This window comes from Malaya genurostris, chromosome 3 (genome assembly GCF_030247185.1).
Source record: "Malaya genurostris strain Urasoe2022 chromosome 3, Malgen_1.1, whole genome shotgun sequence".
In the NCBI taxonomy this organism is placed as follows: Eukaryota; Metazoa; Arthropoda; class Insecta; order Diptera; family Culicidae; genus Malaya; species Malaya genurostris.
This window is the reverse complement of record NC_080572.1, coordinates 77,664,819-77,689,672: the sequence shown is the minus strand read 5'-3', so window position 1 is coordinate 77,689,672 and position 24,854 is coordinate 77,664,819. Positions and strand designations below refer to the sequence as shown.

At 36.3% G+C, this 24,854-nt stretch overlaps 1 protein-coding gene across 4 annotated transcripts; it reads left to right on the top strand.

Annotated features, from left to right (window-relative positions):
• The first annotated feature begins 2,140 nt into the window (after positions 1–2,140).
• On the top strand, positions 2,141–24,182 carry LOC131436100 (SET domain-containing protein SmydA-8). Of its 4 annotated transcripts, none has more exons than XM_058604591.1 (5): positions 2,141–2,291; positions 11,373–11,459; positions 19,149–19,306; positions 19,366–19,506; positions 22,778–24,182. In XM_058604591.1, exons 2-5 carry the CDS (start codon positions 11,436–11,438, stop codon positions 24,057–24,059), a joined length of 1,605 nt encoding a protein of 534 aa, XP_058460574.1. In that variant the 5' UTR covers positions 2,141–2,291; positions 11,373–11,435; the 3' UTR covers positions 24,060–24,182. The 4 variants fall into 4 exon arrangements, with proteins under 4 accessions (XP_058460574.1, XP_058460576.1, XP_058460575.1 ...); XM_058604593.1 differs by having other exon boundaries at positions 2,179–2,323; XM_058604592.1 differs by lacking the exon at positions 2,141–2,291 and adding an exon at positions 2,334–2,607.
• The last annotated feature ends 672 nt before the right edge of the window (positions 24,183–24,854 follow it).

Below are 24,854 nucleotides of genomic sequence, written 5' to 3'. Positions count from 1 at the left end.
CGCTGAGAAATTTATAGATATATATATATATAACACATGGATCAATAAGTCCCGAGACTAAAGCAGAGATGGCGCTCGTAGTAAACCAGTAACCACGCCTTTCTAGAGTACTAACCTTTGCTTGAAACGGGTCAAAATTTTAAGTCGATCCGACCAGAAACAGCTGAGTTATCGAGGTTGGAGTAAAGTCGTTCTGTAGTTATTTTAAAAATGGAAAAAACCGAGCTTCGTGTTTTGATAAAACATTGTTTTTAATGAGTAAAAACACCGTGCAAGCGAAACAATGGATTGAAAAATGTTATCCGGACTCTTGTCCATCAAAAGCAACGATTTGTCGGTGGTTCGCCGAGTTTAAACGTGGTCGTACCGACACAAATGACGCGGAACGCTCGGGTAGACCTGTGGAAGCCGTCACACCGGAAAATGTGAGTGAAGTGACAAAAGTTATAATGAAAGATCGTAAAGTGAAGCTTCCCCACCCCCCATACTCGCCAGTTTTAACCCCCAGTGACTACTGGCTCTTTGCTGATCTTAAAAAAATGCTCCAGGGAAAAAGATTTGGCTCAAATGAGGAGGTCATCGCTGAAACTAAAGCTTATTTTGAAGCGAAAGATATTTTTTTTATAAACATGGTATTGAAAAATTGGAAAAACGTTGGAACCATTGTATCACCCTAAAAGGTGATTATGTTGATGAATAAAAAAAAATTTAGCAAAAAAAAATGTTGATCCATGTCTTATAAATATAAATATAAATATATATATATATATATATATATATATATATATATATATATATATATATATATATATATATATATATATATATATATATATATATATATATATATATATATATTATTTTTTCAAACTTTTATTTATATTATAAGCATCATTTAAAGGATATTTAGTTAAATTTACGTATATCAATATTTGAAAAATAAGGCGATAACAGAGCATTCCCAAAACCCTCTTTTGGGAATCACATTGCGCGGTGAACACGATAACTCGGCGTAGAATTTTCTGAAATCAAAAATGTTCTTAAATTTACTTAAAGTCGAAAAGTGAGCAAAAAATATGCTTGGTAACTTACACTGAATCATTCAATTGATTCGAAATTTTGACACAATCATGAATCCTATAGAAAATATTTGAGCCTTTATGAAATGTGAAGTTTCCAAGAATGCTTCTACAACCAAGCAGGATCTGATTCGGGCACACAATGAAACGAAGATATAAGGAAAAAGATTGAGAATTTCATTGACAATATGCCTCATCGAATAGCAGTAGTAATGGGCTCTGCCGTCAGACGCTGATTTGAGAGCTGATTTAAAACTAGCTCAAAACGGCTCTACGTCTTAACAAGACTAAGAAAAAAATAATGATTAAAAATCAACCGAAGGTTTCGATTTGTCCTTCAATATATTGTGCTAGATAAGGAAGACATACCTGCGAAACATAGGACGCTGGTCTCGCAAGCCAGTTGTCGTATGTTCGAGCCCCGACCTGGAAGGATTCTTAGTGTCAGTAGGATCGTAGTACTAGCCATGCAATGATTCTGTACGCTAAGAATCGGCTGCGAAGTCTGTTGAAACAGAAAGGCCAAATTCCACAAAAGGAATGTAATGCCAACACTTTGCTTCTTACCTGCGAAGCATTGTGTGTGTTGTTTCCTGTGGGATGGGTTTCCATAGAGATAGGACTATAATTGAATGCTGTGGCGGCTAAGTAAAGCGAAGCATACTTGGTTCTTCTAGCCAATGAGGCTGTCTCTTCATGTGTTTTCATATGTAGGGTAGTTTAACTAGCAAAACAATGTCCCCGGTTAGAAGCTAGTAACGGATTCGAGTCTCGTCTCTGCAATAACATTTTCGAGATTCTCATTACACTGTTGTAGCATTCGTATGTCATTTTTCCAATCTGTTTTACTCGTTTAATACTGATCAAATTGTGGCGAGATCGCTCCATTTAAGTGTATTTTACTACCATATCTTGTCCGGGATTAGTTCGAATTCACCCGGCCTAATATTTATTCATCGGTTGGGTTGGCGAATAGATTTGCGGTTCTTCTGGTAAGAAAAACGCTCGCAAACACATGGCGCAATGAACAGAATGGCGACATGATAGATTTTAGACATTTGTTTTGCTCACACTCGCAACAGTCGGCACAGAGGTACAAGTCAGTGTTCTTCAGTTGGACTCTCAGCATCACACCCGACGGGTGGTGTCACGTTTTCGTTTCCGCGATCGAAAAATTAACTCGCGCGTGGATAGAAAATCCATATTCGACAGGTTGGAAAAACGCGTGATCCGTTACTTGAGTGGTTCGGTTAATGGTTCCTAGTTCTCAGCTGATCTGCACGGAGATAGTGAAAAATAAGATGGCTACGTTTCAACCGGAGACTGACACCCATCAATAGGTCAAAAAGTAGCGAAAATTCGTCACTCAGATGTCATTTCAAGGCCGTGACTCGGATTTCGTTTTTATGAGAGAGTTTGAATTAAAATTAGCCACGGCGGATGCAAACGGAAAAGTTAATTGACTGTTGAACAGATCACCGCAGAAAGCGGATTACCCATTGTTTGTTCTACGGGTGTCAGCTTCACGGTAAATTTGTGAAAATTTGTAACATCTGTTGGGATGCGTTGACTGTTCCGCTAGGGTTCCACTAGGATTATATTTTGTCATACCGAAAAGAAATTTGTAGTTCATGATACGTAAAATGCAAATATAATCTAAATTTATTTATATGAGTGGTTCACAATAGCTGCAGAGTGTATTTCTTCTAGCACGTAATAACCCTCAACCATCCACCAAAATATTTTTATCTTCGTTTTTAGCTATTTTCTTATACATTTTCATTCGGGTTTTGTTATTTGGTCTAGTCTCAGTCTAGCGAAAGTTTAGTTGCGAATCACTAGACATTATGGCATTATCGAACAGTAGCCCCTTACTCGGTCGTCAAATATGAGCATTATTGAACTACTTTTCGTTTCCTTACACAAAAACCTCAAATTACGCATACTTAATTGGCGCGAATTTAATTTACGTTACTTTTCACGCGTTTAATTTGAAGTAACGCAATTTTCGATTTGATTCACCCGATAATCGCGTAAGAAGGTTTCTGCATAATGAAGGAAATTTTTATTTTTACGTATACAAAACAATCTAACATGCTCCGGTGAATTGAATATGATGAAATGTATATTACGGAATTGTTTGGTTTCATTGAATCTAGTATCCATCCAATCCTGGGTATCCAAAAGTTTTCTAGAAAAAATGAAATTATTATATAAACGCGTGACTGGTGACTTTTGCATGACTTTTGAGTATGGTTTGTACTCGTAGTACTATATTCCGCAAATTGACATACAGTGATAATGTCTGTGGAAGTTCTTGTCCATCGAAAATCTTCTTGAAAAATAGACCTACCAACGTAACCGATGACATTAAGTAGTATTTATTCTTGTGGTCCACACTTCATTATGATGAATTATGAGGAAGTGCTTGTTCTTCCAAAAACTCGCTGGATTATAGGCCAACCAGCGTAATAAAGTGAACTAACAAGATCCTTGTACACGGTCCATTCTCGCGATACCACATGCAAATCATTGACTTATTGTGAAAGATCTAGACTACCTAAAAGCTACCTGAAGGTCAGGCCTTAAGATCTACAAGAATAAAAAGGTACATTAACGAGCTTAATCTTCACGCTCCATTCACGTGATTCACTGAAGTTCTTGTATGACTGAAGATATTCCTGAAACAGATCAGAATAGACAAGAAACCAATATGTAGCTCCATGACTATAAGCAGTATTGAAAAATTGTACATATGATGTGGATTGCTCGTGCAAATCGTAAGATCTGTTTTCACTGAAGTTATTGGACGGTTGGGAACATCCTTTTAATTGCTATAAATTGCCCAGTAAACAAAGTGTAGCTCTAAAACTATAAACAGCGAACAAAAAATAGGCGCTGTGGCGCAGTTTGGTCCCTAAGGACAATAGTCCATGTAGTTTTTGGATCTTGGAACATCTTTTACGAATTCCCGTAGTCTCAGAATATACTCAGATGGTCCTAGGTGCTTTTGTGTATGGACGTAGTTAGATTATTTATTTTATATATACTAAAATCGAATGGAATTGAAAAACGTACTTATTCTACGTAGCAGTGAGATGATACCTTTTTTTATCAATCAGCATGTGTTTTTCTCGTGAATATTCTTCGTTGTGTTCATTTTAATGAATTCAAAAATTTAATCAAAACTTTGGAACTGTAACACGAATCGAAGATAGAAATTGTATGAACCTTAAAATTATTCCTTTAAATTTAAACGTGTGACAATCGATTAAGTATTCCATGAGTTGTAAAAGTGGGTTCCTCTTTAAAGTTTTTGTCGTTATTTATGGTACTTCCAAAAACGGTATTCAAAGACCAGCATAATCAAAAATAGTTCGTGTGTCCATGAATTAGTATGACGAATAAATTGAAATAGTTTTGAGCCCAACTTTGAAGATTTTTTAGTATCGTAATCTTCTATGACGGTTCGAATTTTAAAAACTCTTAACCCTGTAAGCTGAGCTGAAGTAGATCGCCCGTAGTTGCACTTCGCGATTGACCGAATGAGTGGAAATGTACAATGAACCAAGAAAATGAAGCTTGGGAGAAGCAAATCATTTTCACTGTACATACCCACTCACTCCTAACTTTTTATTAAATGATCAATAACGACGTCGGCTACGACCAAAGGCTGTGCTACTGAGGGAAAGGAAGGAATGTTCGACTCGTAAAGACCGCGGGTACCACTGTATCTCCACGAGCATAACGGGATAGGAGATTTGTTAGTAGGGAGGGAAAAAGATTCGGATATGTTTTGGTAAACAATATGATCTCAACAAAACCTGATTTTCGATACTCAGGAGTAATATAATAAGTAAGAAAAATATAAAATATCTCCAAGGAACGATCTCACCAGTATCCCTCTTTGTCAGCAACGCGTGATAAAACACGACCACTGAAACAATAAAACAAAAACACTCGCAAATGAGTCCGCCGCAGACCAACCCTAGACCTTCAGTCTGAATGACACGATCGACTTGTATACTTTCACACATTCCGTAGAAATCCGATAACACCGACAATGGCATACAGATGGCGCTTCGATCGGTTAACAGGTTAACATCGTTGAATTTTGGGGCGGCAAATTCTCAGTTTCCGCCGCTTGAGCATCTTTAGTTTCGCAGATCAATACTATTCAATAAATAGCACTCTCACTACTAAACACACACTTGCCACACAAACACTATCACTCAAAATAACTATTTCAATCAAATTTTTAACTATACGTATCAAACAACACATTGAAATTATACTTTTTTGCTAGCAGCACCAGGACACCGCATCGCACTAGAGATGGGCAATTCGCTCCTGAGCTGTTCCAGTGAATCGAATCTTTAAAGTGAGCTGATAGCTCACAACTCTTTTTAAAAGAACCGCAGCTCACCAGTTCACCGCACTGTTAAGGTGGAAACAAGCTACGAGCTGAACGGATCTGAAGAGCGAGTTCTAAATAAGAAGAAATGTGTGCTTTCATTCGTTCTACCAAATGTGCATCTATCCTTCTCTAACAAATTGAATGAGCCATTGTCAATAAGAAATCTTACCTCTCACTCAGTAGGCTAAAGACTGTACCAGAAAGTATGTACGCACTTTGATTTCGCTGTAAATAATTCACAAGTGTTAGATATTCAAATTTTATTCGATATACTGATAATATTAGATAATATTAGACAACAACAGAATATTATTGTCAACATTTGCTACTTAACCATTGTAGACTAGCTGGCGCACTGTTGCGAACGTTCCTTATTAAATTCCGTACAGACTTCTTGGCGACAAGTTTTGACACTTTTTTCCAATCTTTTTCGAACTGTTGAATGGTTTCGGCTGCCGAGACATGTTTTTTAAGATGTGCCTTCGTTAATGCCCAAAATTCCTCAATTGGTCGAAGTTGTGGGTAATTTGGTGGATTCATGTCTTTTGGGACGAAAGTGACATTTTTGGTAGTATACCATTCTACCGTTGATTTCGAGTAGTGACAAGGAGCAAGATCTGGCCAGAAGGCAACAGGATCCTTGTGGCTAGAAGTCGTTTTTGTAAACATTCCTTGATGTATATTTCGCTGTTCATTGAAGCAGTGGTGGAAGGGTTTCGAAATTTTACCGCAGCTACAAATTGCTTGCCAGACCATAGCTTTCTTACCAAATTTTTCGACTAAAATCGATGTCTTGGACTGGTTTAACACTTGCCCTTCTCGTATCGTATAATATTGTGGTCCCGGCAAGGATTTGTAATCGAGTTTCACGTAGGTTTCGTCGTCCATGATTATGCAGTTCAAATTTACAGCGAGAATCGTATTGTACAGCTTTCGAATCCTCGGCCTGATAGATGCTTCTTGTTTCGGACTACGTTTTGGTTGTTTCTGCTTCTTATAGTCGAACATTTGATTTCGGAGTGCCCACTTTTTTCTGCCACATCCCGAATTGAAACCTCCTTCTTTTGCTCGAACGCCTTCAGTATACGTTTATCAAACTGAGGGTTAGCAGGACCTTTTTTTCGACCCGTTTTCGGTTTATCCTCAAAGTTGTTATCCTCACCGAACTTCCTGATTGCATTTCGCACGGCTTTTTCACTTACTCCTTCCACTTTTTGCTATCATTCTCAGTGACAGTCCGCGTTCTGTGCACCATTTGTACACAATTTTTCGATGTTGTTCTGCGCATTTCGAAACAAATGAAAACAAATAAACAACTGCACAGGTGGTTAGAGAATAGTGTAAACAACAGGAAGCTATAAAAATTGACAGATTCTGAACCATTGCGAAATGGCAGCGGTTTTTGGTTGCGTCCATACTTTCTGGGACAGTCTTTAAGGTACATTCAGGGATGCCAACAAATGTGACATAATAATGATTCGCACACAAATTAGTTCACATAGCATTGTTCTCTGTGCTTTCATAATTTCGATCATGCATATGAAAGAAAAACGGAGTAAGAGAAACGGCGCAAGAAAAACGGCACTCAAATCTAACCTTCAGTTCAATCTAAATGAGCTGATGAGCTGATGAGCTGATGCATTGAATCGATTCACTTTAGTGAGCTGATCGGTTCGGAGCTGCTCGACGGTATGGTATGTAATATTTTGCATAAAAAATCTATATCAATCTGTATTCACTTAAAAAATGAAATACAATAAAAATATGTTATTCTAATGCTATTCTAATAATAAATTCAATGAGCATTCATTCTTTATATCTTCGTAAGTCATTGCCGTGTTCACAAGAATATTCAATGACGAGATTTGTTATTTTCTTCCATCAACAACAATTAAATTGTAATTGTAAATTGTAACGTCAAGTCAGGTCAAACAACTCTTAGTCTAACAATAAAGTTTTGTGATGGCACTACTTCCTTGTGTATCAGTTCAAATTGGTTTCAAGTTATGATATAAATTATATCAGTGTTTATCATCAACAATCTGTAGAAAAGATTTCCATTTTGATTTGTTACTTGTCCGTTGATTGATCTCGTTACTGCCATCAGATACTAATAGATAGCTCAGATGGAAAAGTTCAATATTTTCTTTCTTGCTTATTGTAGAATCTTTATGTGTAGAAAATCTGTTGTCTTTATTAAATCTGTATGTGCATGTCAAAATCTGTATAATACAGATAAATCTGTATAAATGACATCTCTGGTTCCACATAAATTTGTTGGTACCTTCCGGGATCGAAAGCTGAACACCGTTAAAATTGAAATAAGTTTGTTTGGTCATTGACTCTCAAAATCTATGAACCCGATAAACCCGATAAATTTATGTGAAATTTTTACATTAATCACCCTGTATCTCCTGAACCGGAAGTCAAATCTGATTAAAAAACAAGCAGTGTTTATGGGTCCTCAAGATCTTTTATTTTAATGTTAGATGGACGAAATCGGTTCAGCCATATACTAGCAAAGTGACATTGTTTTAATTTTATTTTATATATCATCCTGTAGTTCCGGTATCAGAAGTTGAATCCAAATGAAATTCAGAAACCTTATATAGGAGCATAGAACTGTTCATATGAGTCTAGGTTTGTAGAAATCAGTTAAGCCTCGGAGATAAATTATTGAATTATTTTTCACACAACAATTTGCTTCTCTCGACGAACTTCTTCGAATGGTATAAGGGTGTCAAAAGTTGTGGTTTTCCAGCAATTATTGTTGCGAGCAGTATAAATCAATATAAATATTGAATATTGTTTTGAATTTGAAAATATTGCCATCTTTCTAATACATATGTCATGTTCGAACGATTATGTTGCCAAAAACGAACCGTGCTAAAATCGAAACGTCACGAAAAAGGGTGCTTTCTTGCTAAGAAACAATTGCATAAAACAGTATTGAAAATCATATTTCACTTTGCTCCGAAATATCGCTTTATCATCAAGCGCATAAAACTCCTACTACTGGAATACGGGGAAAAGACACTTACAGAAATATATCGATATCTCCGTTAAAAATGGACGGCTTTTAACAATCCATGGCTTGGTGGATAGCTATTACCGTGTGGAATCTAAGTCTAAAAACATATTCTGTTTTCAAGCTCTATTGTGACAGATATTGTCAAAAAACTGATAATTTTGACGTAAAACTTCGTATAACTCAAAAAGTAAACATTCGATCTCAAAACCATTTAATATCGTTCAGGGTGACGGGAAGACCTTTTATTTGCGACTGATCAAAATCGGTCCAGTCATCTCCGAGATCTCGACCTCTTTATTGACAATACACATATGGACATTTGTTCAGCTCGTCGAGCTGAATCAATCGGTATATGACACTCGGCCCTCCGGGCCTCGGAAGAATTTTCTAAAGTTTGAACGAATTCTATACCCATTTCTTTTATATATTAAAAAGGTAAAAAACCTTTTATCGCGAAATTTTATATAACGCGATGTTTAATTTAATAAACGCGAAATTTATTTTAATCACCTTCGACTTTGTGCCTAAATTAAGGCTCCAGTGTATTCCCGATCACTGCATTGTATCTCACAAATTTTGTTCTCCGGTGTCACTGGAACCAAACAAGGGAGAGAGAAACCGAACACAGCATCGGAAATTAGAAGAATGAAGGTTTATTATCATCTAGTAGTTTTCTATCATGGAGCACTGTAGTCTCGCTCACAGCGTTTTTATTTATTACTCGTTTTTGAAGAATCAGTCGTGCGTTACATTTATTCGTGAGTTTAAAAAACTTTTTAAATTGTAGCCGAAAATACCGTTTCGTTTGAAAAAACATCAAATGCAAATTGAAATGGACAAAAATAATAAAGCAATGTTTTATTCAGTTGTCGTTGAGCGTTCCACTTGACTCCAAAGATCTGATGTGATTGCTCGTAATCGTGAGCTCCGGTGCTCTTCAGGGAAACCATCTAGGACCGTTCATCTTTCTTCTGTTTTTAAATGATCTAAATTTCTCATTGCAATGTATGAAGCTATCATTTGTCGATGATTTTAAACTGTTCCATCTCATCAAAGATCTGAATGACTTAGATTTCTTGCACTCACAGTTGAATGTATTTTCTAGCTGGTGCAACGTTAACAGAATAGCACGGAATCCCCAAAAATGTTTCGTTATCTCCTTCTCTCGTAAACGAACCACGATAACGTTTGAATACACTATTTCGCAAACGGTACTAAAACGGGAGACATCAATCAAGGATCTAGGAGTGTTATTGGATTTAAAAATTAACGATTTATTAATTTAAGTTGTTTGACGTAAAGTCGCCATAACTAAGTTCAGTTTTTGCAATGACTGAGCGGAAACATATATTGGAGAAGCCAAATGAATGAAAAACTAACAGAAAAGATGAATTTTTGGAAAAAGATACGCTCAGAGACAGGACTCGAACCTGCGTTCTTATGCATTCCGTGCATACGCGCTACCGTTTCGCCACTCTGAATCTTATTTTAGTCACTCTAAAACGCCAGTCAGACACAATAGCGCGTACATCGAACATGGTCTACATCCTGGCCGTCACCCGACCGATACCTTATATCCAAACATCTTCTCTGTCCATCAAACACTAGTCTTCTCGCTTTATACCTGAATTTAATGAACAGTTTTCCAGTATGTGTCACGTATCGAATGATTGCTCTAATGAATTTGATTTCAATTTATCTCGTAATACTACTAAACACCGTCTTCTCCAAATTTTTTCCCGCTAGTTCGGTTAGGGTAATTATTCGATATGAGTATATGAAGCTAGATAGCTTCGTAACTTAAATAAGGGTAATTAAAAGATTTGGTTATGTATCATTTGGGCAAATGTAATCTGCTGATACAAAAGATGAGTAGGTTTTATGCCTGTTGGAGAAGAGAAACAAAAAATCTTAATTCCAGCGTGCTTTTCTCATGCTCCTGAATAAATAAGTGAATAAATAAATAAATAAACTAATGGATAAATAAATAAAAAAGTAAATAATAAATCTACAGCTGGCGCCATCGTGTATCCCCAATACTGCAACAAATAAGTAGTTTTCTCTAGCAATAGCCTGTGTTAATTCAATCATCTGCACACCATCACGCGAATCGTGTGCATGAAAAATTATTTCTGGACAAAGTTTCGTTGTCACACATGCGGAAAACATATCTCAATAGAGTATACTTCTGAAAGTTCAGGAATAGCACATGACACTGCGTCCGGTGGAACAGATTCTTAATTGCCCTCGTGAAGTACGCTTCACATCCAATTTCAAAGGCGAACGAGCGCAACTCAAGCCAACTGGTGGCAACTTCAATCGCGCGAACGTGGCGTCCTGCTGTCGTGTTGCCACAAACTGAACACGCGGCACGGGATCGCCATCTCAAAGCAACAGGTTTCTAGCGAAAATCGGTTGAGTCGTTTTCAATTATAAACACCTTTTGGGTCAGCCGAGCGTTCGAACGAACAAAACAGAGAGCGCACACCACCCACTGCCTGGTTACCGGGTGCTGCTGGTACACCCAGCTTCATCGGATTGCTGGATGGATGAGTGAAAACAAACAACAAAAAAAAACACCACGCGTCTCCATACATAAATCAACTGCCCGATGCGAAGTCACGGATGTCAATTCATACGTGAGATGTGTAAACAGAAACTGGTGTGAAATTGTTTACAGCTGTAATTATAACATTTGGCTGTGGTAGAGCGTTTGGAGAAAAAAAAACATTAACGACTATCTATAACAACTATCACGTGCAGATCCTGAGAAAATACTTCCTGCGTTATTATTATTATTACTTATATTATTATTGATGTCTAATCGTGTTATCCTCTCTGGTAGATATACAAACGAATAGGTGTGAACTGATAACTTCAGCTGAGTTAAATCCGATGCGATTCCGAAATGCCACCCAACTTCAAAAAGAAGGTAAGATATTGGACGCCGTACCATGATGACCAAGTCTAAATTGGTTTTGTTATTCTAAATTTTGAAAGATTCTTTGTTTATTGTATATACTTTTCCTAGTAATCTTATTAGACAGTAACGCTTTTTAATTTTACGAGAGTAGTTTTTACTAGGTGGGTTAAAAGATTACTTCACCGGAATGTTTTTGTCGTGAATAAGACTTACTTTACTATGGGGCGCCTTGTCAAAATTTACCCTCTGAAAGAGTGATAAGTTTTTGATCGTGAATATCTCCTGTTGTATCTAATGAATCAACATAATTTTTGCTACATGCCATCGGAAATATGATCACAATTTTATGATAAAATTTTCAGTTGTTGACATAATCTCAAATAGTTCAAAATTAAACTTTTCTGAAATGTTTGGTATAAACGGGTATTAAAGAGGATAATTCATAAGGCGCGTTTGCCTTTCTCGAATTTTGAAAGCTCATAACTCAGTGATCTGTGGAAGGATTTATATAATCTAACTACCAATAGAATCGAAAATTTTCAGCTTGAACGTGTATTGCAACAACACTTAAGATTTTCAATAGTACACTATTGAAAAACCTGTTTGATTTGACGTATGACAGCACCAGCTAATCAGAACGCGAGATGTCTACTTCTGTACAAGAGCATCCATATAAAAGTTGAGTGGTTCATTTTTTCTACAATTTTCTGAGCAACTGTTCCCGAAACAAGACACACGAGAGCAACATCGAGGACCTGTCGTCTCACTGTTTCCCGTTCTGCGAACAGGAAAGAAATTTTAACAAAGGGGCTGTCCGTACACCGCTGCCAGTAGCAGATAGAACATGTGAGAAATAACGTCATTTAAGTTAAAGCAGCTACTCTGAACGTACGAGACACCGTCAGCACGATGACACCGAAAACCGGTAGAAAGGCAGCCAAAAAGTCCAGCAAGGCCCATTCAAAGCACTTTTCAGAGTGCTTTTCAGACAATTCAAAGCACTTTTGAGTGCTAAAGATTATCATAAAGAACTAGTTGAATTTTGTCGCTTTCATACCATTTTCTGGGCAACTGTTGCTCTTGTTTCGCCAACACACGAGAAGTTAAAATAATTTGCACCGTCACTAACACATTCAATTACGAACGGCAATGCGAAAGTGGAAGTGATGATGTTGAACACATCTTTGTACTAGTATATAAATATGCCGTGCGAAACAGAGTTGCCACGTATACAGATCAAAACGTATTTTTGTCGTGAATACTTTAGTATGCGGCCGAAAACAAAAATGAACAAATTGTTAGAACAAAGGCTTCCACTTGATTTACACATTCTACTTTCCAGGCGTATCAGAACTGGCTGAACTTAAAGCAATCTTAAATATTTCTTTATCACAGTGTGGTCGTCCTGAAAAGAACGGGGTTTTGTTCAACTCCTCGTCGTTACGGCTGCAGATGGCGAGAGATGATTTTCGTTTTCTTGTTGTCACGGGCAGTGTTACCGGCCAATTCCAACACTTTGGCAGCCAAGTACTCCATCACTGCCGCCAGATAGATCGGTGCACTGGCACCGACACGCTCGCCGTAGTTTCCCTTCCGGATGGATTCTGCCAACTGGGAACTGCAGACCAGCACGGTTCGAGCGGGACTTTTCCTTGCCCTTAACTGTTCCTCCTGTGTGCGTGTTTCTGCGTAAAAATTCCACGAGATGTTGTTAACAGCTAGACAGCCAATTCAGTATTACTGGCTGCCGCTCTACTAACTCTCTCTTTTATATCGTCTCACTGTTTCCCGTTCTACGAACAGGAAAGGTATTTTAACAAAGGGCCTGTCCGTACACCGCTGCCAGTAGCAGGTATAAAATGAAATGTGATGTGAGAAATAGCGTCATTTAAGTTAAAGCAGCTACTCTGAACGTACGAGACACCGTCAGCACGATGGCACCGAAAACCGGTAGAAAGGCAGATTTTCATCTAGATGGAAATTAAAATAATTTGTATCGTCACTAACACATTCAATTACGAACGGCAATGCGAAAGCGAGAGTGATGATGTTGAACACATCTTTATACTAGTATGGGGTCGTCTGAAAATATGCCATGCGAAACAGGGTTGCCATATATACAGGTTAATCTGTATTATTATTATTATTATTATTATTATTATTATTATTATCATTATTATTATTATTATTATTATTATTATTATTATTATTATTATTATTATTATTATTATTATTATTATTATTATTATTATTATTATTATTATTATTATTATTATTATTATTATTATTATTATTATTATTATTATTATTATTATTATTATTATTATTATTATTATTATTATTATTATTATTATTATTATTAAAATGACTCTTGCATACCGAAGATCGTCGACACAGTTCAGACCAGGCCATTGCAATTGTCTCGTACTGAAATTTCGAGAAGAATCAGATATCTTCGAACTGCATAGCTTCATTAAAAATAAACTACAAATTTGTCGTACCTAGCCTCCTATATTTGCAGATTAAAATGGAATTGTTTCAAGTTTGGAATATATAGTTGTAGAATAGTAGCTGTTTAATGTAACTAATCTGTACTTTAATGTAGGTGCATCGCTTCAAACTCTATTAGTGAAAAAGGGGAAAGCTTGCACAATTCATACAATCAATCAACTAACTGATATTCGGAGAAGTTATGGGAGCGTGCCAGTTTTTTCGTATTCACAACATCCAGTTATGTCTCTGACATTACCCACCCGCCTTTTTTTTATTTGTTTTCAATTTCGCAATGTAAAGAAATCTTTTGATTCTTGGGAACAGATACAGTCTGTTACATAAGATTATGGTCTCGATTACTCGCGGTCGGTAACGTAGAATGGTGTGTTTATTTTTAACACAGAGGGCCGTAGTGTCCTTCATGCAATGCAATTCTATCTCAGCATTTTTCCAAAATTAATACCACATTTTTTGTGCTTGCACCCGAAAGTAGAACCTCCGGGGTCAATTCTGGAACAAACAATATTATATGTTTAAGATAGACACGTACCAACATCACTCTCATGTTATATTCAACCCACCGGCCACAGCAGATCGTCAACTATGGATCTGCCAGAGTTTTAAGTTAGTCGTCAATTAAAATTAGAAAATGCCCGTGGCAGCTTATATCTCAAGCCTGCCGTGGCTTGAAAATTATATTATTAAATACAAAAAAATGTATGTTCTTTTATTTGTTTTTGAGTTCTTGGAACGCCGTTCTTGTTGTTTTTAAATGATTTTTACGAAACCTACTGCAAAATATTCATTTCTTCTCATAAATTTTCTTGTAATTTGAAATGTTTGAAAACTTTTTTGTTATAACAAAATACAAAGAAACAATATGTGTTAGACCCTTCCACGCCCTAAACTTTAAACGCGTTTTACCGAAACCACATTTGCAAAGTCCGTGTCCATCGTCGTTTAAAAACTCCTTCACTAATTATTTTCAAATTTTACACACACTTTCTACTTATGCAATATCCAACCTCAACAATTTCGTTTTTTAGAGGTTTTAAAGCTACAAAAAGGCGGACTTATTTCTGTGTGTAATCGCAGTTTTGACTTTAAACAACCACTAAAAATTATGAAACTAACCTGTTTTATTCCACCTAGTGGTGTAATGATGCCTTTCTCACGTATAATATTGTGGTATTCTATCCAAAGTTTTTCTCTTCGATTTTTGGAAAAAAAAACAAAGGGATTGCGTGTGCATTAACTAGTATAACATACATAATGAAGCAGTACTTTGCTCGCGTAGATCATCCTTAAGAAAACGAAGTGGGTTCTCTATTATATGTACTTCCGGCACCGGAACCCGAGAACCGGTATAATCGAAGTCGGTTCATACGGCCACCAACTAACATGCCGTACTAACTCTACTAGTTTTTATTCAAATTTTGAAGATTTTATACAATGTTACCATCGCACTCTAAATGACGATTTAAATGTTTGTTGTATCTGAAAATATGCAGTAGTAGGACCTGAAATCTTTCAAAATGAAATTCAGGAATTCCGTATGGGACCATGAGATCTTTCATTTGAATCTAAGTTTGTGGAAATCGGCCAAACCATCGCTGAGAAAAATCTTTGTGATCCATTTTGGTATATATGTCCACTATTTCCGGTGCTTCCAGTACCGAATACCGGGAACCAGAATAGCAAGAACCTTTTTGTTTAGTTGCCTTCTCATAATGACTATCGATTTGTGTAGTTTTAAGACCAGTTCAGAAATTTTTTGTCGTGAATACTATGGACTTACTTTACTATGGGGTGCCTTTTCAAAATTTACCCTCTGAGAGAGTGATAAGTTTTTGATCGTGAATATCTCTTGTTGTATCTAACGAATCAAGATAATTTTTGCTACATGCTATCGGGAATATAATCACAGTTTTATGATAAAATTTTCAGTTGTGTGACATAATCTCAAATAATTCAAAATTAAACTTTTCTGAAATGTTTGGTATAAACGAGTATCAAAGAGGATAATTCATAAGGCGCGTTTGCCTTTCTCGTATTTTTAAAGCTCATAGCTCAGTGATCTGTGAAGGGATTTCTATAATCTAACTACCAATAGAATCAAAATTTTTCAACTTAAACGTGTATAGCAAAAGCATTGAAGTATTTCAATAGTACACTATTGAAAAACTTGTCTCATTTGACCCATGTCAACACCAGCCAATCAGAACGCGTTCTAAGGAAGAGAACAAAATATCTGCTGCTGTACAACAAATCGTTCGAAAAAAAATGTTCCGAAAAGTGGTGAATATCGCAGTGAGTTCCTCAATTTGGTCCTTCTGAATGCAAGAAACGAATCCCTACAGCATATTGATAGTTTCTTTCAATAAATTCTGCAAATCCGAAATGAAATAATCAACATTAAAATTCTGTATGCGGCTATTTTTATAGCTGTTAGGACCGCCCATTAGTGAAAAAGCTACAAACGAAATCACATAAAAAGAAGTCTCCTAGCAAAAATTGAATCAGTTTGGATTCTATCACCACTGCGAGCAGATGTGTTTTGTGTCGTTTGCAAAGCTAGTTTCGCTATCGACAAGAGCGATTACGTCACAGCTGCCAGTTATTTTCATTGGTGAAAAATCAACGGTGGAGAGCATCACACAAAATCAGCCGTTCTAATGGCTCTAAAAGTTTTCTAAAGAACTATTAGGAATTGTTTTTCTCAAGTCTAAGGTAAATATCCTCAGTTTAGTGCAAATCTAAAACAGTTTGGTTAGATTTGTGCACTTTTCGCTGTTTGAAATTCACAGTAATCGAGATCAAGTGAAGCTTACTTTGTTTTTGCTAAAAATGTGAAAAAGGGGAATGCTTGCATAATTCATACAATTGATCAACTAATTGATATTCGGAGGTGTTAAGGAACATGTCAGTTGTTTTCGTATTCACGACATCCAGTTATGTCTCTGACATTACCCACCCGCCTTTTTAAGTGTTTTGTTTTCCGGTTTAAGTGACGGTGTACAATGTTTTTTCAAGTGATTGCATAACCTTTCTATATGAGAAAGGCAAAACAAACAAAAAACGTACGGGTCTACAAAAAACATCTACTACAGCTATATACTTCTTCACCGATTTATTTCTCAATATTTTTCCACGAAAACATCTTCAAAATATTGTTCGAACGATGCTTTGTATTTTGCAAAAAAAATCAATGGTTTTTTTAAAGATAGCTCTGAAACAATCGATTACTACTTTATTCGATGGTTTTTAAACGATAGCTCTGAAAAAATCGCAAAAAACGGGTTTTTGTTTTTATCCGTTAGATCCTACTCCCCCCTTAATCGACACTCGAAAGGAAGGAACGAAAAAACCCGTTTACAGGAGAAGTTCCTCTTAACTGTAGCATCTTTTTTCCTTAAATAGAATTGCTGCCGTGCTAGTTCCGAAGTGTTAACCCTAACCACATATTAATTATTATTTACAAGAAATACTTCATAAATTTGTTGCCATTCGAAAAAGGAATGACGTTATTATTATTTTGTTTAACTGAATGATTAAGAATGATTCCATGTTCCTCGATTTGCAAATATTTTACAAATATTAAATCGAGTTAACCTTCGTCAGCAGCGATACGACTGCTCAATTTGTTTACCAGTACATAGGACAAATCTTGCAATTACAAACTTGATAAGCCTCGTGACTGAAAAATAATCAATGAAACCCAAATCGAATCTATTTCAGTTTGATCATTTTCCAGAGCTGATGGCAAACCGAAAGCTTTTATGGTTCATCAGCAGACTGCCTAAATTTATGCTGAGAATAAAAAACGATGAAGTCTCCATATCTATCAATATCATGAAAGGTTCCATCCCGAATTCTTTTTATTTTCAAGAATGCTGCAAATCTAATCCCGTTGTTTCTAGTATGCACGATTCATCCGATTCTCTACTTGAATTATTCACGTTTCGATTTTCTTTTCTTTTTGATCCTGTTCGCCCGATGATAGAAGTAAGTGAATTAGATTTGAAGCACTCTACATGATTGTCCGTCGTTAACACTCGTATCCGTACTGTATTTGACAGTATTGTAATGTATTTTCGGCATAAACATGTGTACTGTTGTTTCTTCTTTTACAATGATGCACTGTATTTTCCCATTGAAATATACTGTATTTCTCACATCAAAAAATTATTACAAATTTTTAAGCCTTCAACGCATCGAATCTCGATTTACCGCAACACAAAACGTCATGTAGCGAAAAGCTTCGTCAAATTTCATGAAAAGACAAATATCCTCCGGAAGCACAAAGCAACCTTCTTTCAGGCCCGTACCCAGGATTTCGTTTCTGTAGGGGCCCTCGGATAAAAAAATAATGTTACTGAAGATTACTTATGTACTTAATTCTCGGTATACCTTTTACCGGCGTTTTGAACCGACACTTGCAAATAAGTGACTTTTCAATATGTTAAATTTGGGATTCCGAAACTCTTTTAAAGCTTTTTAACATCTATAACTTACAAAAAGTAACAAAAAAGTTACGCATGTTACGATTTGTAACGCCTGTAACTTATAAAAAAGTAATACATGTAATGCTAAACTAAAACTTACTAAAATATAACGCATGTAACACTTCGTAACGCCGTTAGCTTACAAAAAAGTAACGCTTAATAACGCCCCGTAACGCTTATAACTTTCAAAACATTAGAGTTTGTAACGTTTCGTAGCACCCCTCTCAGCAGGCGGTTTTAATTTTGTTGGTCGTTGAGCGCTTGTTGAACGATATATTCGTTCAGTTTGCTGGAACGGTTTGTTGTTGTTTATTTTTTCTCTTGGAAACATAGTGTGAAAATTAGGTGTTACATTCATATAGTCATATAGTTAGTTTAAAAAAATAGGTGGAAAAAACTTCGGAAATTGTCCAGTAAAACTAGTCCAACGGGGCTCCAACTCCTCATATTAAAAATGGTTCAACAATGGACCTCTGTCTGCCGGGTTTGTTGAACGAAAAAAATGGCATTCTTTTCAACGGTCTGTAACACATGTCTGAGACCTTCTAAATAATTATATATCTGTTTTTAATTTCGGGAGGGGCCAGGGCCCCTCGGCCCCCAACCCCCCTCTGGATACGTGACTGAGCTGGATATCATACTAGAACCATCGAAATATTTATCAAAACGAAACGGATAACATTAAATTTTTTTTTTTCAGAAACACCCCCGCAAGAACAAAAATCATCACCATCAATCAATTGATAAAGAAACATATAAGGAAGAAGAGGCCGACACCAAATCTGCTTTGACCGAATCGGTCACCGAAGAGAACAACAATAAACCTTACATTGTAAAGTACTCCGATGTTTGCGGCCGGTACTGATAGCATTATTGAAAAACTATCACAGCTTGACCTAGTGAATTTTTCATTCCAGCTACTTGGTTGCCTCGCGTGATTTAAAAGCCGGAGAAAAAATTATTGAAGTAGAACCATTGGCGATCGGTCCGTGGGCTGAAAGTGACCCAGTTTGCCTCGGGTGCCACAGGCCATTTCTAAAGGGCTGCAGCACGGTTAGGTAAGAAAATATTCAACAATATTTACTCAATTATTTGTGAAAATTTAGTTTCATTTACATTAGCTTAACGTGACCGATGATCCCCTGTCAGTCACTTCTGCGTAATTATGGTAATAAAAAGGTAATAAAGATCCAAATAAAGTAGTAATAAAGATCCTAAAACATGCAAAGTCGGAGAGAAGAAGGCCGTGAAATATTTTTTAACTTTAGCTTTTGGTTAATTTCTGACAGTCGAGTAGTTGTTTTTGACAGTTCGATAGTTATTTCAGGACACTGAAAAAATCTTGCGAAAATTGCAAGTTTCTAATATTTTATAAAAGTTATTTCTGTGTAATTTGTTTAAACACTATCTTTCAACAAAAAAACCTCAAGAAAATTCACGATCGTTCTAGGGTATTGTCTATTGAAGTAAGTTCTCCTTTTGTTCGCTGTAATGCTATTATTATACAGCTTATTATTTTATTTTAAGTGTAAAATGAATACAAATTTCTTTACATCTGTCAAATTTTATATTTAGACAAAGTTAACCTTGTCCCGGATTGGCGGTTCAATGCATAGGACGCTGATCTTACAAGCCAGTTGTCGTATGTTCGAGCCCCGACCTGGAAGGATTCTTAGTGTCAGTAGGATCCATAGTGCTAGCCATGCAGTGATTCTGTACACTAAGAATCAGCTGCGAAGTCTGTTGAAACAGAAAGGCCAAATTCCACAAAAGGAATGTAATTCCCAATAAAACTTTATTTTAATCCAGCTAATGATGTAATGATACCTTTCTCATATTACTTATATTTTCAAAAACATCACTAGAAGATTCTGTCAAAAATATTTGTTTTAAACGTGTATAAAATCGAAAACTTTCTTTAGGTATAAACTGTCATAACCTGTACAATTTGTAAACATTTAGTTAATAAAAATATAGTTAATAATGATTTAACCCTGCACGCTATACAAAATTGAACAAAGCACGCTGTGTGCTAGGTGGAGGTGTTGTCTTCTTCCGTACCAGCACGTACAGATGCGTACCGGTTTTGCATCATTTTGTATGACAGTTTAAAAGTCGTCTCTAATTTCGGAACCGGAACTCGTATCTGGATGAATTGAGTACGCATTTTCTCAAATATTACCTTGTAATTCCGGAACAGGAAGCCGGAAAAAGATTAAATTGAACAGCAAGCTATGAGACCATAAGAACTTTCGTTAAAAATTTAAGTTTGTGAAAATCAGTTCAGCCATCTCTAAGAAAGACGAGTGACATGATTTGTCACATATACACATACATATATACACACACAGACATTTTCTGATCTCGACGAACTGAGTTGAATGATGCATGACACTCGGCCCTCCGGGCCTCCGTTCAAAAGTCGGTTTTCACAGTGATTGCATAGTCTTTTTATATGAGAAAGGCAAAAACAATTATCGAAATTTTAAATCACAGCATTATAGCAATAAAAAAATCAAGATTACAAAGTCTCATACAAATGATCAAAAATGCTTGTTTAGAAATCGTGAGCCGTAGATCTAAGAAACAGATCACTTTAAAAATGCATATATATTTTGTAGACAATTATTTTCGTTTTTACATTCACGTTTTTGTGAAAAAAGTAAATATGCAGTTAATTTAAAGCTCGTGAAATGTGAGAGCGGTATATCTTGTTCATACCCATTAAGGCTGTGAACCATTTCGTTTGACGGATGGAAAGTTATTTGGGTTTATTTTGCACTGGAAATAATTTGGACTAGAGAATTGATATTAGAATTTTCTTTGCAAGATTTTTTTCAGTGTCGGAAAACAACCATCGATCTGTCAAAAATAACCATGCTTTCGAGCAGGGTTATTTTGACATCATCCACGAAATGGTTCACAGCCTAAGCAAGCGATTATATTTTGTTGGTCGTTGAGCGTTCGTCGAAATAATCGTTCTGTTTGCAGGAACGGTTTGTTGTTGTTCTTACTCCTACAAAAATGGTGTTGAAATTTGGTGTTCTCTTCATATAGAAAGAAAATTTGTTGTTATTCTACATAAAGTAGAAGTATTCTAATAATAAGTTTTTTTTTCCTGTCTGTTCGAAACTAAGGGATGGGCTAGGCCAACTTATTTGTTTTGCCCGAACATGGCATAACCTTACAAAAATGAACCAAATGAACTAATTTTGACAGCTATTAGTGGTATGTTTATATGTTCATTCTAATCTGAATACGTGTTCATAGATATGTAACCAAACCACAGATAACTGTCAAAAGATGAACTTGATTCATCGGCAGTTCATTCATGTCGTCATCGTGCAAAACCTAATACTGAAAGGAAACAAATATATTTACAAGTTTTGTGCAAAAGGTGTTTTGGATTGATTGCTTCTTAAGCGAATTTTTTCAGAATCGAACCATTTTACCGATTGAACCGATTTTCATAAACTCAGATTCAAATGAAACGTCTTTTGGTCCTTCACAATTTTCTTGAATTTTATTCCGGAATTACAAGAATATATGCGCAAATTTATGAAAAAATACGATTTTCACAAACTAAGAAGCAAATTAAAGGTCTTGAAATTCTTTAAAAAGTCCTCGAAAAGTTTATTCAGATCCGACTTCCGGCTCCGGCATTACAGGCGATTAGTGAAAATTTTCATTTTAATGAGTATTTTTGATGGCGAAACGAGGTGCACATTTTTTTAAAACTTGCTGCTAAATTCATCTAGTTGGCAGATCTTGTTAGTTAGTGAATATATAAATCTACTTTGGGACTACTAGTTCCCGGTTTCCGCTTCCAAAAGCACCGATAATAGTGAAGAAAGGCTCCAAAAACGAAACTCACTTCGATTTCTCAGCAACGGTTAAACCGATTTTCGCAAATCATGGTTCAAATTGCAGCTCTCATTGTTTTTAAACATACTATGCAATTTTATTCAGATCTGACTTCCGGTTCCGAGATTATGAGGGCGATGAGTATTAAAACATTTAAATCGTCATTAAAAGTGACTATGTAAAACTGGTACGCGTCGGCACGTGTGGCCTTGCTCCGTTCGCAGTGTACTTTGTTAAATTTTTCTATAACGTGCATGGTTGTCACATATAAATCTATATTTTTCAAATGCAAAAATGTAAATTTGTAAATCTTTTATTCAATTTGTACCTACTTGGTCATGATAACGAGGCTTTCCTATCAAAGTACACTTATTACCTTTCTCATATAGAAAATTTATGCAATCACTCGTAAATCTCGTATAGAAAGTTTATGCAATTAAATTGTAAAATTTTATATCATTTCAGATGTACAGGTTGCGGATGGCAGATATGTTCACCGAATTGCAGCGGCTTAGAAGCCAATAATGCTCACAAAAGTCTAGAGTGCATTCCACTCAAAGAACACAATGTAATCAAGCTATTTAGTAGTAGCTCTGTTCATCAAATTAAATTAATGTACGAAGCGATATTCACACTTCGTTGCTTGCTGTTGAAAAAGACTGACCCAGAAAAATACTCCCAGCTGCTAGAAATGGAATCTTTAAACGAACTGCGGCAACAGAACTGCATTCTTTGGAAACGCAACCAGGAAGCCATCGTCGAACGAATCCGCAACGACTGGAAATTCGAAGAGTTTTCCGAAAGCGAGATTCACACAATCTGCGGTATAATTGAAGTAAATTCATTCCAGATTGGTCAAAATGATGTTCATGCCAGAGCTTTGTATCCGGAAGCATTTTATATTATGCACGATTGCACTCCCAATACTACACATACTGACGATCCGGAAACCAATTTGCTATCCATACGACTAACCAAAGATCTCAAAACAGGTGATCCCATCACTTTATCCTACTCATACACTCTTCAAGGAACTCTGAAACGCAGGCAACACTTGTTCGATAGCAAATTTTTCTGGTGCAGATGCCAGCGATGCTCGGATCCGACCGAATTTGGGTCAAACTGCAGTACTTTGATATGTACTAAATGCTCCAATGGGCTCGTATTGTCAACCAATCCACTTGATCAAGAATCAGATTGGAAATGTAAGTCCTGTGAGCATATTATTTCAGCAGAAATTGTAACTCGCCTTCTAGACCGACTATTCAAAGAAGTCGATGCCATCGACGGAAACAGCATTGAGTTGTACGAGAAATTCATCGATTCATATAAATCAACTCTCCATTTTAATCACTATTTGTTCCTTTCGGCCAAGCACTCATTGTGCCAACTGTACGGTAAGATATCTGGATACCTCATACCTGATATGAGTTTGCAACAAATTAAACACAAGGAAATACTCTGCCGTGATCTGCTTTCCGTTGTCGACTTGTATGAACCAGGACTTAGTCGTTTGAGGGGAGTGATCATGTACGAGCTTCATGTGCCAATAATGATACTAGCAAAATATCAATTCGAAACGCATCAGATCAATAACAACCAGTTGAAGAGAAAACTGAACGAAGCTCTGAAACTGTTAAAGGAAAGTGCTATGATACTTTCATTCGAACCAGCTGGATCTCCGGAATACGAAATGGCAACTGCAGCGTGTGATGCCGTTGAAAAGATGGGAAGTTTAAATAGCTAAATGTTTGTTTTTTACTGCACGGTATGATACCTTTTGGAAAATGTGATACTTTGGAAATATAAAATCGAATTTTATATGAGCAATGCTCCTTTTGAAGTATTAAAATTATTTCGGAATTTTTTAGTCATGAACATTTATTTATTATCACATCTGTTGACTCTAAACTCATGTTTGTTTCAGATGTACATACAAAAAACGAATCTTGAGACGAGGTAAATAAGATTGAAATATGGGTATGTTTGGTAGTGAGAAAGCAATGTTATTGACAATAACATTTTCCATAATTAGTATATATGAAGGGCAATAAATAATTGCCTTTCATATGTAATTTTTATCGAAAAAATAAAACCTAGACGCTAAAAATATAGAACCGATTTAAAACGATTCTGCATCCGACAGAAAGAGACCCGTATTAACCGCTAGGCGAAATTCTCTGCCGGAAACGGTTGTTGCATTGTTGCCAGACTTTTTCCGTGATTCTGGCAGTATTCCGGCAAAAATGTCTGACAGACATAGCCAGCCGTCTGGGGGAAATCTGTCCGCCGCGTACAAGTGGGTTACTCGACTACATGATTTTTCAGTGCTAGACATAGTTACCATATTCACAGATTTTTCTGTAAAACCACAGATTTTGGTTCTATTTTTCCACACAGATTCTGTGTCACAGAACACAACGGTCTGTTTCAATATCGGCAAACGAAGGTCGCGTGTTGGCCTCCAGTTTAACGAATGATTGGACTTCCATTGGACCAATGATCCAACGTATTGGACCAACAAATGACCACCGTTGAACGT

Excerpts from the sequence above, each read along its gene's own strand:
- LOC131436100 (XM_058604591.1), top strand. The coding sequence starts at position 11,436 with ATGCCACCCAACTTCAAAAAGAAG. Across the intron at positions 11,460-19,148 it reads CACCCAACTTCAAAAAGAAG|AAACACCCCCGCAAGAACAA; the intron begins GTAAGATATTGG and ends TTTTTTTTTCAG. Across the intron at positions 19,507-22,777 it reads AAGGGCTGCAGCACGGTTAG|ATGTACAGGTTGCGGATGGC; the intron begins GTAAGAAAATAT and ends ATATCATTTCAG.